Source organism: Lucilia cuprina, chromosome 2 (assembly GCF_022045245.1).
Source record: "Lucilia cuprina isolate Lc7/37 chromosome 2, ASM2204524v1, whole genome shotgun sequence".
Lineage (NCBI taxonomy): Eukaryota > Metazoa > Arthropoda > Insecta > Diptera > Calliphoridae > Lucilia > Lucilia cuprina.
Window position 1 is genome coordinate 20,072,639 of NC_060950.1, and position 18,060 is coordinate 20,090,698.

General features: G+C 29.1%; 1 protein-coding gene across 2 annotated transcripts in view; it reads right to left on the reverse strand.

Moving 5' to 3' along the window:
* The window catches only part of LOC111675193 (protein borderless), a 46,280-nt gene extending 31,049 nt beyond the window's left edge, over positions 1-15,231 (reverse strand). For both annotated transcript variants that reach the window (XM_046956214.1, XM_023435911.2), the window contains exon 1: positions 13,948-15,231. In XM_046956214.1, the coding sequence (XP_046812170.1) occupies positions 13,948-14,190 (243 nt within the window). In that variant the 5' untranslated portion in view covers positions 14,191-15,231. The remainder of the gene's footprint in view (positions 1-13,947) is intronic.
* Between the last annotated feature and the right edge of the window lie 2,829 nt (positions 15,232-18,060).

Consider the following 18,060-nt stretch of genomic DNA (forward strand, 5'->3'; position numbering starts at 1 on the left):
TCGGTATACTTTAAGGTGGGTATTGGACCAATATTTTTGTATGTTACAAACATCAGCACAAACGTATAATACCCTCCCCACTATAGTGGTGTAGGGTATAAAAAAGAATTATAACTCAAAAATAAATTTTCAAAATTAATGCCTCAAAATGTTATACGATGAAGTTTGACAATCTTAGGGCCAATCTTTAGGTAAAGGATTATGAATTAAATTAAAATTAAACCTCAAAAGTTGTTTTCGAATACTCAATTAGTTTATTTTGTTTGCTAGTTGAAGCGCCCAATGGAGGTGGATTAATATTAGAATCAATTAATTTTTAAATTAACTAACCTGATTATTTATTGTCATTTGATTGCCAACTCAAAAACCTGCTCTTAAAGTAAATAAGCAATATACATACAAATATGAATGTTTGATATTGGCACACGCATGGTAAAATATAGCTCGTGCTATTTTCCTGATCTGTATTTTTAACTCATTCACACATTTATTCTATTATACACGGGAGACATTGTTTATTGACTGACTGGAATTTTTTATTGTAGTTGTAATGTACACACAAACCATCAGTTTTACAAAAAGTCAAAGTATCCTTTTTACATACTATGCTTTGTAAATGTTTATCTACTTGTTTGACTTGATTTTATATATTTCTACAAAATATTTATTGTATTATTAAGTTCTACAACTAGTTCTGAAACACATAAATAAGTTTGTCTTGTAATCGATTAAGTTGAGATCAAAGAGTTTTGTTTGAAATTGTCACTTTCTGAACTGTTTCAGAGTTTTTACTAGAATTTTTTAAACTGAAACTTATTACAGAACATAAACGTTCGTTCAGTTGGTTGGGGGCTAGGTGAAATAATAGACCGCTCTTAACCATTTAGGCTTTGTTCATAAGATAATAGAAAATCATGTACCAAATTTCATTGAATTATCCTTAAAATTGCGACCTGTAGTTTGTTTACAAGTTTTACATGGACGGACAGATAGACAGACAGACAAACAGACTGATAAATTTAATAAAATAGATCATGTACCAAACTTCATTGAATTATCTTTAAAATTGCGACCTGTAGTTTGATTACAAGATTTACATGGACGGACAGACAGACAGACAGACAGACAGACAGACAGACAGACAGACAGACAGATAGACTGACAGGCAGGCAGACCTTATAGTGGAACTATTTTATTAGTCAATTCGTTAAAACCATATAACCCAGCTATAGGTCCTTCTTCTGGATAACAAAATTATCACAAGGCTTCTGTAAGGGGTGTTCAACCAACAGTTACATATCCTTGTCAAGGTAGGGAATGCTGGTTGTTGTTTAAATGTGTGTAGTGCTAAATAAAGGTTCCAAGGCACTCACTGGTGCACTTTGCTGTCATGGACATAAAAGGGCACTTTAGACTCTCTTACGAATTAAGTGTCTTGGACATAAAAGGGTCTTTTAGGCTCTCCTACGAATTAAGTGTCCTTCAGACGAAGACCCTACATATGAGGAATGTAAAAATGCTTTGTGTTGGGTACCTAGACACTGCAATTTATAGAGAAATTTAGTAGCAGAGATCTATCAAGACAAGGCTAGAATCTTGATATAAATGGAAGCGATAATAGGTTAAACTACACGTTTGTAATATTGGTATGATCCTCCTAAGATTCCGAAAATTATCAAACAGTCCTGATATTAAGGCATAGATTGTACAGTCTCAAAAGTTGATCCAAAGGCAACCAGAATACTTATAGGAATAGATAAAGTCTAACACGAAAACTATGACTTTCTTCTTACAGCCACCCCAAACTGCAGGGTCACGCAATAGTTTTCCAAATGTAAGTAGTATGTGTTTTTGCATGTATAATTGTATTGTACTTATTTGTATAGTAATTTATTCAGTTATTTTTGTTATTGTTGCTGCTGCTGTTGAATTGAAATCAATTACAAACGGGTTCAATCGAATTGAATTGAATGGCATTTTTGTTGACAACTGTTTATTTTTTTTTTATTTCATTGTGAATATAATGCAATTTTATTTAAAAAAATCAACTTTAATTAAATTTTATTCAAAATTTATTTAATGTATGAAAAAAATAACAATAATATGACAAAATTAAACGAAAGTGTTATAAATAATACAAAACATTTTAATTTTGATGAATATAAATTAGAGAAATAGAATTTCTTCATGTATATAAGAGTGATGAATCATTTTAGCGAAACAATTTAATTAAAAGGTGACCAGTTTAGAAGAATTTTTAAAGCAGGACTAGGGTGCATTTATGATTAAAAAACAATTGTATTTAACAAATGTAGAAGATTTGTGTGTAATTACATTATTGTACAATATTTCGTTATTTCTAGAGAGAAAAAAGAGGACACGAACGGAAGGACTAATTAATTTATATCGCTCTATAATTCAATAGGAACTTTGTAGTTTAAAATCAGGAGGACAAAGAATGAATGTCGAGAGTTTTACGTGAGTAACTGGCATGATGCCCTACCCCACGGTGGTCTTTTTCATACACTGGGTAGACTTGAGCACGGTCTACCATCGCCCCTTTATCCTTCAATGAAGAACTCAGGTGGCAATTTTTTATATTGGATTTGACCGATCCATGCTCAAGAAGTTTCCTGAAGTACTCGCGCTATCTAATCTCTGACCATTGGATGGCCTATGTTGATTCGGCAACAGCACCTAGAGACGTAACCATTGGACCGAAGTACGAATCCATCAGATAAGCCGAAGACATTGTTCTTACTCACAGGGATATGAATGATATGAACAGAGTATACTCTGAACATATCTGGACAAGGAAGGACAATTTAATGGTATCATTCGTATATGATACCTTTTATCCATCATCATTCAAACCAGCACACATCTCATTCATACGACATATTAATAAGAGAAAAACATACGACACATTCATTATAGGAGACGGGTGGGGTGAGGCCCGCTGTAGCTCACATTCATCCCGTACCATATACAATTAATACCAACACATTTCCAACGCTTAGTCTCACAGTCACTCCTCTGTGGGGTATCTGTTGTATCGGAAACAACACCGAACATATCCTGAAATATTAACTTTGCCTCTCTCTTTTAACCGCCACTTACTCTTCCCGCGAAGAGCCACTACGTGGATCCAGCAGGAACCTCAACCAACTGACCAACCAGGACATGGTCCTGCAGGCAACAGTCAATATATATAGCCAAACAGTAGAATGTAACCAATTTTTTAGTCCCGGCCAGACTAGAGTTATTGTCGACCTCTTTATACAACGGAGTTGCAATTATTATTGTGATCGCATTATTGTGATTTTATTTGGTAATTCCAAAATAATATTACAAATTTTCTAACAGTTCTAAGCCAATGAAACTCTGATCCCAAAATAATTTGTTGGTAATTAGAGCAAATACCCATAGAAATCCTTTGCTACATGGATATCTTTAGATTGGGGGACAAAGTGGGCCAGAGGTTCTATATTTAAGGCCCAGCAATTTTTATCTAAACACAGCACAAGCTTTCAGGCAGAAGTCCATGCAATAAGAGAATGCGTAAATTGGGTTGGAATAACTATGGTGCCAACAGGACTTAACATATTTATCGACAGCCAGAGGGCAAGAGACTTCTGGTAGTAGAGCTTAATCTAAGACTATATTGGATTGTAATAAAGATTTAACTTAATACTATACCAAATGAGAGCAAGACGAGATATCTCCTAAAAATAAGCAAGTCTGATGTAAGTATGATGGTATGTATATTAAGTGGACACATAGTATTAGGGTACAGTTATAAAAACTGTGAAGAAGACCCAGAAACTCTGAAGCATTTTTGTTGCCACTGTCAGGCATTAGAACAAAGAACTGGCTGTGATATTATTTCGGAAATTACATTTCTCAAGACCGAAATTCTTAGGAATATTGCTCAGGAATTTCAATTATTAACTTTGAAAGATAATACATACAAACATTACATAGTTAACAACCACCTATCAACCTAACCTAAGTCAATAACCGCCTTATGCAAAAACGAAACCAGTTTTTATATGGAAAAAGTGTGCAGTAAACCATTGTTAACTTTAATAATCGTTTTTGCATAAGGCCCTAAATGTTTAAATATTTCCTTTACTTCTTATAAATTGGCAATAAAGTCTGATCACTTGAGATTTCAAACACATTAATTTTATCCCTCCTTTCTCTTTGTTATAAATAATTAACTATTTGAAAATCATTTGGTCAATGGGTCATGATGTCACTTGTTTTAAAAAGTTTTCATTATTATTTTTATTATTATTACTATTTTATCATACTTATCAGAGTGTATATAAAATGACATATCAATTGAACCATTTTTGCACAATTAGTCAGCCATGCTGTCACTCATGCAGCCAGAAACACTTCAACGATCATAATTAAATGAAAAACCAATTGTATTTTTGTTTTTCCCTCCTTTTAATTTTCAACAATACATATCAGCAGAAACAGCATCATCATTCATTCGCATTTTTAGAGATAATTATTTTATTTTTTTATTTTTCGCAAAAGACAAAAAAATACAATACTTGTTTGTATGTTTTAAATGAAATGAAATGCAATGCAATAATTTTCTATTTAATTAACATGAAATTAATATTTTTTTTTCTTATTTGAATATTTTTCACTATAATGTGGCCATTAGAAACGATAAGGTATTAACTCAAAAAATTTTATTATTAGACAACAATCTTAGTTATAAGATCATAAAATATACATATTTAGTTTGTTTTATATAAATTTAGATTTATGACTTTATTGTCGTAAATGCTAAATGATTAAATAAATGTATGTACTCACAAATGATAAATATTTTATTAAGTAGCCTTATTTGGAGTTAAAATAATTCATCATTAATATAAAAATTATGAATAAACGTAAAAAATATGATATTTATAATTGATAAATACTTGTATTTAATGCTGAATTGTTAATTTTTTCGGATAGTTATGAACATGTCAGAAATAATTATATATTTTTTAAAAATTTTTCAATACGAACTTTCTTTTGACTTCCATATCAAATTAAGTAATACTTTTATTTGCAAAAAGTAAAAAAAGTTAGGCTTATATTTGTAACATTAGAAAGTATAAAAGATAGAGCCAAAACAATGAAAACCTGTAATAACTTGTACTTCTTACTAAAAACTGATTTTTGAGTAAAGACATAAGAGTTCATTTATATCGGTAATTATAAGAAACAGAGTCAAAACAATGAAAATATGTGATCACTTGTATTCCCAATAAAAACTGATTTTTGAGTGAAAACACAAAGGTCCGTTTATCTCGGTAATTGTAGGAGATAAAACCAAAACAATGAAAATCTGTGATCACTTGTATTTTATGAAAACATAAAAGTCCATTTATCTCGGTAAATATAAGAGATAGAGCATAAAAAAATGAAAATCTGTGATCGCTTGTATTTCCTAATAAAAACAGATTTTCGAGTGAATACATAAAAGTCCATTTATCTCGCTTATTATAACAGATAGAGCCAAAACAATGAAGATCTGTGATCACTTGTATTTCCCAATAAAAACTGATTTTTGAGTGAAAACATAAAAGTCCATTTATCTCGATATTTATAAGAGATAGAGCCAAAACAATAAAAATCTGTGATCACTTGTATTTGAGTGAAAACATAAAAGTCCATTTATCTCGCTAATTATAAGAGATAGAGCCAAAACAATGAAGATCAGTGATCACTTGTATTTCCCAATAAAAACTGATTTTTGAGTGAAATAGAGCCAAAACCTTGAAAATCTGTGATCACTTGTATTTCCCAATAAAAACGGATTTTTGAGTGAAAACATAAAAGTCCATTTATCCCAGTAATTATAAGATATAGAGCCAAAATAATGAAAATCTGTGATCACTTGCATTTCCCAATAAAAACATATTTTTGAGTGAAAACATAAAAGTCCATTTATCTCGGTAATTATAAGAGATAGAGCCAAAACAAGGAAAATCTGTGATCAGTTGTATTTCCCAATAAAAACTGATTTTTGAGTGAAAACATAAAAGTCCATTTATCTCAGTAATTATAAGAGATAGAGCCAAAACAATGAAAATCTGTGATCACTTGTATTTCCCAATAAAAACAGATTTTTGAGTGCAAACATAAAAGTCCATTTATCTCAGTAATAATAAGAGATAGAGCCAAAACAATGAAAATCTGTGATCACTTGTATTTCTCGATAAAAACAGATTTTTGAGTAAAAACATAAAAGTCCATTTATCTTTGTAATTATAAGAGATAGAGCCAAAACAATGAAAATCTGTGATCACTTGTATTTCCCAATAAAAACAGATTTTTGAGTGAAAACATAAAAGTCTGTGAACACTTGTATTTCCCAATAAAAACTGATTTTTGAGTGAAAACATAAAAGTCCATTTATCTCGCTAATTATAAGAGATAGAGCCAAAACAATGAAAATCTGTGATTACTTGTATTTCCCAATTAAAACTGATTTTTGAATGAAAACATAAAAGTCCATTTATCTCAGTAATTATAAGAGATAGAGCCAAAACAATGAAAATGTGTGATCACTTGTATTTCCCAATAAAAACGGATTTTTGAGTGAAAACATAAAAGTCCACTTATCTCGGTAATTATAAGAGATAGAGCCAAAACAATGAAAATCTGTGATCACATGTATTTCTCCATAAAAACAGATTTTTGAGTGAAAACATAAAAGTCCATTTATCTCGCTAATTATAAGAGATAGAGCCAAAACAATGAAAATGTGTGATCACATGTATTTCTCCATAAAAACAGATTTTTGAGTGAAAACATAAAAGTCCATTTATCTCGCTAATTACAAGAGATAGAGCCAAAACAATGAAAATCTGTGATCACATGTATTTCTCCATAAAAACAGATTTTTGAGTGCAAACATAAAAGTCCAATTATCTCGCTAATTATAAGAGATAGAGCCAAAACAATGAAAATCTGTGATCACTTGTATTTCTCAATAAAAACAGATATTTGAGTGAAAACATAAAAGTCCATTTATCTCGCTAATTATAAGAGATAGAGCCAAAACAATGAAAATCTGTGATCACTTGTATTTCCCAATAAAAAAAGATTTTTGAGTGAAAACATAAAAGTCCATTTATCTCGGTAATTATAAGAGATAGAGCCAAAACAATGAAAATCTGTGATCACTTGTATTTCCCAATAAAACAGATTTTTGTATTTCCCAATAAAAACAGATTTTTGAGTGCAAACATAAAAGTCCGTTTATCTCAGTAATTATAAGAGATAGAGCCAAAACAATGAAAATCTGTGATCACTTGTATTTCCAAATAAAAACTGATTTTTGAGTGAAAACATAAAAGTCCGTTTATCTCGCTAATTATAAGAGATAGAGCCAAAACAATGAAAATCTGTGATCACTTGTATTTCCAAATAAAAACTGATTTTTGAGTAAAAACATACAAGTCCATTTATCTCAGTAATTATAAGAGATAGAGCCAAAACAATGAAAATCTGTGATCACTTGTATTTCCCAATAAAAACAGATTTTAGAGTGCAAACATAAAAGTCCATTTATCTCGCTAATTATAAGAGATAGAGCCAAAACAATGAAAATCTGTGATCACTTGTATTTCGCAATAAAAACTGATTTTCGAGTGAAAACACAAAAGTCCATTTATCTCGTCCATTTATCTCGGTAATTATAAGAGAGTCCATTTATCTCGGTAATTATAAGAGATAGAGCCAAAACAATGAAAATCTGTGATGACTTGTATTTCCCAATAAAACAGATTTTTGAGTGAAAACATAAAAGTCCATTTATCTCGGTAATTATAAGAGATAGAGCCAAAACAATGAAAATCTGTGATCACTTGTATTTCCCAATAAAAACAGATTTTCGAGTGAAAACATAAAAGTCCATTTATCTCGGTAATTATAAGAGATAGAGCCAAAACAATGAAAATCTGTGATCACTTGTATTTCCCAATAAAAACTGATTTTTGAGTAAAAACATACAAGTCCATTTATCTCGGTAATTATAAGAGATAGAGCCAAAACAATGAAAATCTGTGATCACTTGTATTTCTCAATAAAAACAGATATTTGAGTGAAAACATAAAAGTCCATTTATCTCAGTAATTATAAGAGATAGAGTCAAAACAATGAAAAACTGTGATCACTTGTATTTCCCAATAAAAACGGATTTTTGAGTGAAAACATAAAAGTCTATTTATCTCGGTAATTATAAGAGATAGAGCCAAAACAATGAAAATCTGTGATCACTTGTATTTCGCAATAAAAACTGATTTTCGAGTGAAAACATAAAAGTCCATTTATCTCGGTAATTATAAGAGATAGAGCCAAAACAATGAAAATCTGTGATCACTTGTATTTCTCAATAAAAACAGATTTTTGAGTGAAAACATAAACGTCCATTTATCTCGCTAATTATAACAGATAGAGCCAAAACAATGAAAATCTGTGATCACTTGTATTTCCCAATAAAAACGGATTTTTGAGTGAAAACATAAAAGTCCATTTATCTCAGTAATTATAAGAGCTCTATCTCTTATAATTATCTCAGTAATTATAAGAGATTGATCCAAAACAATGGAAATCTGTGATCACTTGTATCTCCTAATAAAAACTGATTTTTGAGTGAAAACATAAAAGTCCATTTATCTCGGTAATTATAAGAGATAGAGCCAAAACAATGAAAATCTGTATTCTCTTGTATTCCCCAATAAAAACTGATTGTTGAGTGAAAACATAAAAGTCCATTTATCTCGGTAATTATAAGAGATAGAGCCAAAACAATGAAAATCTGTGATCACTTGTATTTCCCAATAAATCCAGATTTTTGAGTGAAAACATAAAAGTCCATTTATCTCAGTTATTATAAGTATTTGCCACTAAAAATTGATTTTTGAGTAAAAATATAAAATTCCATTGACATAAAGGTAGGAGTAATTGCGGCCCCATACATTTGTATTTTTAAAAGGCAGAACAACGGACTACTTCATCTTAGAATCTTGGAATTTTTTGGAATTCGTATGTATTCGAATATACAAAAGTACGAAATTTATATACCAATTTTACAGATAATTTACAAATGAATTAAAATTCATTGGTTTTAAAGATAAATTTATTACTTTTTACTCAATTTGTTGCACAAATATTTGAGTTTCCAAATATCCAGTCATAGTAAATCTATTTGTTGTGGAATCAGAACTCTTGTTTTATATGTTTAGGGTATGTGATGATGAATCCGAGATCGTTTAAGTTATAAATATTTAATAAATTCTTAAGGAGAACTTCTAAATTTTTTTCTTAATTTAATTATTGGATTATAAAATTTCGATCATTATATTTGTTATAGAAACAAAATTTTTTGCAAGGTCAAATATTTTGTCTTCCTCAACCTCGTTAGTAACAGCATTTTTTTCCATTATTTATATTAAATTTCTTAATCAAGCTTTTTTTCTTTCCTGCTAAAGGTGTTTTAGTGTAAAAAATTCTCTAATGAAAATGAAAAACAAAAATTTCTCATATTTTTGTAAAATAATTCTAAATGTTATGACATTTAAGATTAACCACAAATATAAAATTCTAAATATTGTAAATAAAAAACAAATACAAAAAATACACTCGAACTCGAATACAAGTATATCTGAAATTTATTTTACACACTTCTGACATGTGTTTTAGTATTAAATTACAATAATTCAAATGACTAGTAAGTAGACCAAGTACTTAAACAAACATCAAAAATATATAAAAAAAAGTATTTAGTTCACTACTTTTAACCAACTATGTAGTAGCTAGCAAATAAATAAAAACTGACATATTAATAGTTTTGAAAAACTTTATTTTTTAATTTAACAAAATCATTCCTAGAGTAGGTAGTCCAATAAATGACTGTTGGTGGACATATTATTGACATTTTATGGGTAAAATTTTTAATTTGATTGATTTTAATTGATTATTCTGAGAACAAAATTAAAAGAAAAAACACTAATAAATTAAGTTAAAATACCTAAATGTAGGGTAATTTGAAAATAATGCTTAACACAGCCAATATTATAGATGATACTAGATGTTATTGTGGTTTAGTATTTAAAGTATCATTTTATGCTGAACAGAATAAAAAAAATATTTTTACAATAACAGGGCAAATAATATAATTGCGGTTAGAATTCATTAAAATTTGCAAAAACAGAACTTATAAATTATAATAATGTAAAAATTATTATTTAATGGGTTTACCATAAATTAGAAGGAAAATTTGTAGTTAGTAAAATAATTTGTTATTTGCTATTTTAGCAAATAAGTACTAGATACATACAAACATATTTCATTGGCTAAATAGTTAAAGTAATATTTTAAGTAAATGAAATTATAGAAAATACTACAAACAAATAAATATAAAGGCCTTTGGGAATTTAGAATAATCTATGTATGTACATAACTGTATAGTAATAAGAACTTTATAGGTACAATTTAACTTGAATTATAATTTATAAGCAATTATATATTTTACAATTAATTTTTCAAAAATATATATTAAAATATGTTGTCATTCCGTTTATAACATATCGAAATATTGACAAAAAAATTTTATATTCTTAGACGATCTAGCCATGTACCTGTCGGTCTGTTTATTGTTTGATATTGAAATTGGGAAATACAGATATCTCTCATACAAGGTAATAAGGTTTTATTAGGGTCAGTTCAAAATTGACCCTATCCTCCATTACCGACTTAAAAGTATGAGTATAGCGATAAGATTCAAATTTCTTACGAGCCAAAATTTCTACACTGAATGAAAATCCAAACATTATTGACCCTACCTCCCATATAAAGTCCTCGTCAGAAAATGTCTTTACGTGCCAAAAAATCTTCTACTAAATTTATATAAGATCACTTTCAAAAAATGACTTAAAGGATAATTTCTGTCTTTAAAATACAAGTTATGAAATTCGGCAAAAGAAACTTTTATAGTAACATAAATCTTCCTACCGAATTTCATGCGGAAAACGTCGGTAACTCGTTCCTCTTAAAAAAAACCCCTTTAAGAAAATGGGTGAAATGGGGATGATTCAGAATATTACAAGGGCAGTCTTAAAAGTCAAAATATTTATACTTGGGAACATAATTCTTCATTTAGAATTAAGTGGTTTATTATATATAACTGATATTAGCTCTACTTACTAACTGACCTTAGCACTACTGGAAAGGGTTTTACTTATAAAAAAATTTAAAAATTTTGAGTATAGCGAAGAAATTCGACATAAACCAGTCCTATACAAAACAAAAACTATATACAACATTTTATGAGTGCATGAGTACCCATATGACGTTCCTCTCAGAAATTTACTTATACTTGTATTTTTTTAGTATATTAACATGATGCTGACATGACAAGGCAAGTACTTTGAAATATTGCTTACATAGAAGTTGTTTTAATTTTTTGTAAAAAACGAGCAAGCGAAAATAAGAACCAGGAATTTCGGTTTTTTAATCAAATGTTCTTCTCACTGCACCACTGAACTGCTGTCAAATAATGATTTTATGAATAGATTTTATTACCTTGCAATCGCAATTAAATAAAATCTGCAAACAAACTGACAAAGCTGAATATACTTCTATGTTAGATTAAAAGACAGTCGTTACTAGTATTTTCACGTAATGCTGACAGTAAGTAGTTGTCATTGAAAAGTATGTTGTTGGGAAAAAGAAAGTCATTACCAGATTTTTTATGTTTTCGGGGTTTTACGTTTTTTTTTTTCATTTGCTCTTATGCGTTTTTTAATAAATATATCATTAAAATTTCTGTAGAATATTATTCTAAAGTCAGATTTTAAATTTATTGAGCAATTGTAGTTATAAAAAAAATTTTTACTAAAAATTTGTGTTTCGCGCAGATATAGTTAGAATTTTAACAAAATAATTACGCTAATATTTTTAAAAATCGAAAAACTTTCCAAACAAGTTTTATATCATAATTTAAACAAGTAAAAGTGTTATATTCGATTATGTCGAATCTTTTAAAACCGTATGCAGTTAAGGGAATGCTTTCCCTATAAATATTAGGTTGATATTATTATAAGATTTTGGCTTGTAAGAAACCTACTTCTGTCGAATCGAATTAGAGTTTTGCTCTTAAGAAACTTACTTATATCGAATTTCAGCGCTAAACTCACATTAAAAGAAAGCTTATACAATTTCCATGAATGGCATTACAGTTCCATATCTATCAAAAAAAAACAACATTTTTAACTTAAGAATGAATTTTTTTTCAATAATTTTCCCCCATTTCTTTAAAATTGGAATTTTTTACTCAAAAGAAGACATCGGTATTTTGAGTTGGATCACTTGATTCGAAATTTGCTATATATGTATAAAACCAATAAAAATTACTTCTTGATTACGATTTAAGAATATGGCATAAAAAAGCAATCCTAATATATATTATTAATCTCTTTGTAAGTCTGTTCGTTTGTTTGTTTGTCAACCACGCCTAAACGGCTGAACCGATTTTCTTGAAATTTGGAACATTGGTAGATCGATTCTTCGGGGACAGAAGGGGAAAAACTTTGAGACAAATTTTTCTGTTCTAAAGCAACTACGCCTTTTTATAGTATTAGAAATATGCATATTTTAGGAGCCCACTCAAAGTGCGAAAAACTAGTAAGAAAGGGAGTTCTATATTTGCTGTATAAAATATGCTAATGGCACGAAATTTAAAATATTTATATTTTAATGGAACAAAGGACTAATAAGTATCATATTTTTGGGTGATTTATATTTAAGGAATAACAAGTAGGAATTATAGTCGGGCGGGGCCGACCTTATAATACCCTACACCTGTATACGAATAAAATGTGATTTAGTTTTCATAATAAAGTATTTAAGTTGAATTGTACCTTGTTTCAGATATACTTAAGCCATTTATTGTTTAATAGAACTGTGGATATTTAAGTAAAATTTTTATGGGGGCTGTTTATAGGGGCTAGGGTCAAATGAGGGCCTATAATTATAAAGTTCATCAGGGTCACCAAGGCTAGTATAGAACTTGGTTTTGCTGCTTTTTGTTGAGATACGAGTATATTAAACATAATTATGTACTTAAAAGCCCTATTTGGCGGGTTTAGTAGCGGGGATTATGTGAAATAATACACCGATGTCAACGATTTTCATTAGCCCTTATCTACGGTACAATAGTAGATCATGGGTCAAATTTCATTTAATTATCTCTCACTGTAGTTTGATTACAATGTTTACAAGCCCTATTCGGGGGAACAGTTGTATGAGGGCCAGGTGACATAAAGGATCGATCTTAACCATTTTCAATAGGCTTCGTCCCTGCGACCTGTACTTTGATTACAAAGTTTACATGGACGGACGGACAAGCAGACGGACGGACGGACGGACGGACGGACATCGTCTCAGAAAATGATTCTGAGCCGATTGGTATACTTCAAGGTGGATATAGGACCAATATTAGTGTGCGTTACAAACATCAGTATAATGTTAAGGAACCACATAAAACCCCGGGCAATGCCGGTTAGAAAAATCTAGTACTTTTATGTGAGTATACTCAGAAACATACTTTACCTCACTAAGATGTATCTAAATGGCATGCAAATGTGCTTAATAAAAATCTAATTGTTTTAAAACAATTGACAATACTTTCTATCTTTGTGACATTCTGTCTAAAATTTTAAAATTTTCTAATTGAAATTAAACAAATAATCAGTATTAATATCAATTTTAACAATTGTTGAAATAAAATATTTATTTGTTTGTCATTTAAGGTTTAATAACTGTCAGTAAACGTTAATAAAACTGAAAATTTAAAATAATTTTTTATTTTAATTTTTACCACTTATAAAACTAATCACAATACATTAACTTGTAAATACTCACATCTTTGCTCCAGTGTACTACATATGGAATGGGAAAATCGTATGGAAAATCAATATAACAATTAAAAACAGCATATGAACCAACTTTTGCTTCCATATTTGTTGATTTTTGACGATCATGACGTGCACCTGACACACAGGATACACTAATTAAAACGAAAAACAACGACAACAATAACAGAAATGCAAAAAATCTATAGCTGCCGCCATTATGATGGCAAAATATCATCATTTTACTTTTCATGATGATAATAATGATAATGGCGTTGTTGTCCCCGCTGTTTGTATAATTTTTTTTTGTATATAATGACAATTAAAACAAATACTTATTGTGTGGTATTTTATAAAACGTATTTCTTTTAATTTAATAATATTAAATATTTTTCCTTTAAATAAATTTTACTTTAAATTATTTAATTTATTTAGACATTAGTTAATAAGCACAACAATTTAATGATGAAAATGTTTAAAAGTTAAACCACAAACACATTAATAAACATTTCATAGTCTTGGCATATTTTTAATAAAATTTGTTGTTCTTTTTTTGTTTTTGTTTGCTTGTTGTTGTTATTTTTGTTTTTATTTCTTTCTTGTATTTAATTAAATTTGTACGTTTTTACAGTTTTATATGATGCAATTAATATGTGGTTTTAAGAGCTCTTTGGATAATTATGTACGAAATGAACTTTATTAATTAAAGAATTTAATTGAAACAACAATTTATATAAATTTTGTTTGAGGGTTAGACACAAGTACTTGGAATGTGATAAGTAATTTTTTTAGTATTATTATTTTTTGTTTTTGTAAACACAAAATTAATTAATTGCGTCTCTTTTATTTAATATTTTGTTGTTTTCGTTTTTTGGTTTTAGTTGATTAATTTAACTTGTGCTTTAAAAATAAAAGTATGGTAAATTAAAATATTCCCAGTATTATAAATATATTTCATAATTCATTGAATTTTTGCCATTTATGATAGGAAATCAGTAAATTTTAAATTAAATAATCTTCGTCTTCAGTTCATCTTAAACAAACGGGTCAAGTGTTCTTTTTTTGTCGTTTTTTATTTTTTATATTTTCAGCTTCAAATGAACGTGTACACTGTAAAATCTTTTAATGATTCGTTTTCATAAAGATTTATTTAAATCAAAGAGCTCTTCTAGTCACACAAATCCACTCTCATAATATTTAATTTGCACTTTTTCTACTACTGCTATTGTAGGAGTCGAATTTTCCGCATTTAATTTAAAACGTAACGTTCACAATGATCTCAAAACCGCAACTGAAAATAATAAGCTTTAAACTACAACGTTAGAGCTGTTAGTTAGTCAAGCAATCATCACAATGATGATGATGATGTTGACGATCTCTAGTGATAGTTTAAAATTCTAATGTCGTTCAAAGCTTTATCGTAATTAGTATGTTTATTGTCGTATACAAATACGTTACAAATTGTAATTTAGTTTTAGTTGAGTACACATTTTAGTTTGCCAAATAGAGAATACTGCTTGCTAACAATTTACAATTAGAGAAATGTTTAAATAGTCGGTTTTTTAATTCTCAGAATTAAAACAAAGAATTTCAAATTCATTACTCATACGTTGGAAAATTTTCAAGGCATCTAGTTTTAAGTGTAGGGTGGGTCAACAATCTAAGACGTTGTCGTCACTGTTTTTAGAATTCTCTGATAGATATATTTGATTAACAAAGTTAACTTGTAGCTAGAGGTATATGTATTTTTCGTACAAAATCCGATGATAAGTTATTCGGCTGTGCTGAATCTTAAATACCTTCCATCAGCTTCTTTTATATTAATGCTTTATTAATTGATCAAATATATATGAAAATAAGTTTTCTAATGTTTTTGAATATAAAAAACCCAAAGATTTAAAAGAAAATGAAAATTGTTATTGAATAATACAAACACAATTTTTTATATTTATATATGTATATAATTGCGTCCGTATGTATGCTTTAACGATATTTAATAATTTCCATGTATTTATGTGTGTGAGAAATTTCATGTTATTCAAATATATTGTTGTACACACATGAAATTTTGTATGTGTACAGGACCCAGAAGTTCGACGGGACAGTATAGAACTGACAACTTAACCTACCACTTGTGGCAGTCCCTAGCCACCTAGCTACCCAGGTGACCAACCATTTTAATATGTGCTTGTCCTACGCGGTAGTCAATGGTCGCTCTACACCCTACAAAGAGACAGTCAAAAGACGGTTTAAAATAGTCAAAGGATGGTAATCTCCAAAAGGGTTCTTGGAAGTCAGTCATATTACTAGCTATTTAACTGGCGCTACTTTTCTTGCTATAAAACTAGGACATGGACGTGTTCTAAGAGAGTCACGATTTACTTTTATATGGCCCAAAACCCGCGAATTGGATCCAACAGGTGGTAAGATATTAATGGAAATAAAGGTTAAAAATTTCAAGTGTCTACTCTCTAGAATACTAAGAGACAATAATGTGACGATTGACCCGAAAGATCTAAATTTGAGTCAACCAGATAGATGGTGGCATATTAGTAGAAAGTAACAATCATTTCTCCAAAAGATGGGTAAAATAATTACTTTCGGAAGTACAACAAAAACAACAACTTTAAAGAGTATAATCTCTAGGTTACTTGAGGACAGTTAAGGGACGACTTTCTCCGCTCCCGCTTACAAAGGGGACACTAAAGTGACGACTGTCTTCATTCTCGATTACAAAAGGTACATTCGTGACGAATGATCCAAAACAAACGAATTACAATCATCCAGATGGTTAACTATTAGTGGAAATTACTGTAATTTTCGTATGCATTGACTCTATATCGAACTGCAGGGCATTCGTAATAATTTATTTTTTTTTTCTCTTTATGAGTCAAGTAAATAGTGTAGATAGAATGTACAGATCCCCAGCTTCCATTTGAAATCAATAATAGTATCATACAATACATATAAATATTTTAAATATTCGTTTGAATTTGTAAGTCCTTTAAACTAGCAAGTCCTTTTATAAGGACATAAGAGGCGATTATAAAATTCGGAATAGTTATTTAGTTAGTTAGTTAGTTCGTTAGTTCGTTAGTTCGTTAGTTCGTTAGTTCGTTAGTTCGTTAGTTCGTTAGTTACTTACGTCGAATCCGCGTTCTCCGGTATACCAGACTAAAACAAGACACTAACCACTAAACACCGGCAGCCAAACATGATATGTTCTTCCTCATCTCTTCAAATCTGTATTTGAAATGATCTGACGGCGCTTGGACAATTCTCAGTCGAGTAATTCCAACCTGAGCTATGGCAGTCGTCGAGTTATCTTTATTAAGACTTAATGATTACAAAATTCCGACATTGCCTTAATTTGCGATTAAAATACCACAGCCAGACAACTAAATCGGGCCTGATGATAATACATTACATTTCATTCATACTTATAATCCATTTAAAAGTCTTTTTGATAAGCACGTTTGTTATAAAATAAAGGACAAATGTAATCAGTAAGCAAATTAGTAAGATTAGGTTTCACTGTATATCGATCTTTTGTAAAATCTGTCGGGTTAAAATAGAGACTAAAAACAAATAAACAGAATTCATCAACTTCGAATTCTTTTTTAACATAAGTGATAAAATAATCTTACCTGACTTCCAGTCCAGTACAAGAATAACATATTTTTTCATTTATTTTTTTATAATTTTTTTATTTGTTTTTATTTTTGTCATTTCTTATAATTTTTTTATATGTTTTTAAAAATTGTTCACTCAACTTAACCACATAAGAGTTTGTTTTTATTTTTTAATTTTTAATTCATAATTTCTCTTTCTTAAACTTGTTTTATTTTTTCTTTTTGATTTATAATTAAATTATAATTTACTTATTTTTGTTTTGTTTTTTTTTCTAAAGAAAATGTACAGTAGTTGTTGTTGACATTAATTTAAAAATAATATATAAATAAAATAATATTATTATGATACAGATAAAGATATTAGTTTGTACTTAAATATTTTATTTTAGTTAGAAATAAAACACAAATTATAATTAAATTATATTGAATAAATTGTAAACAATTGAAAAACAAACGAAAACTTCTTGTTGATGTTGCAATAATAAGATTTT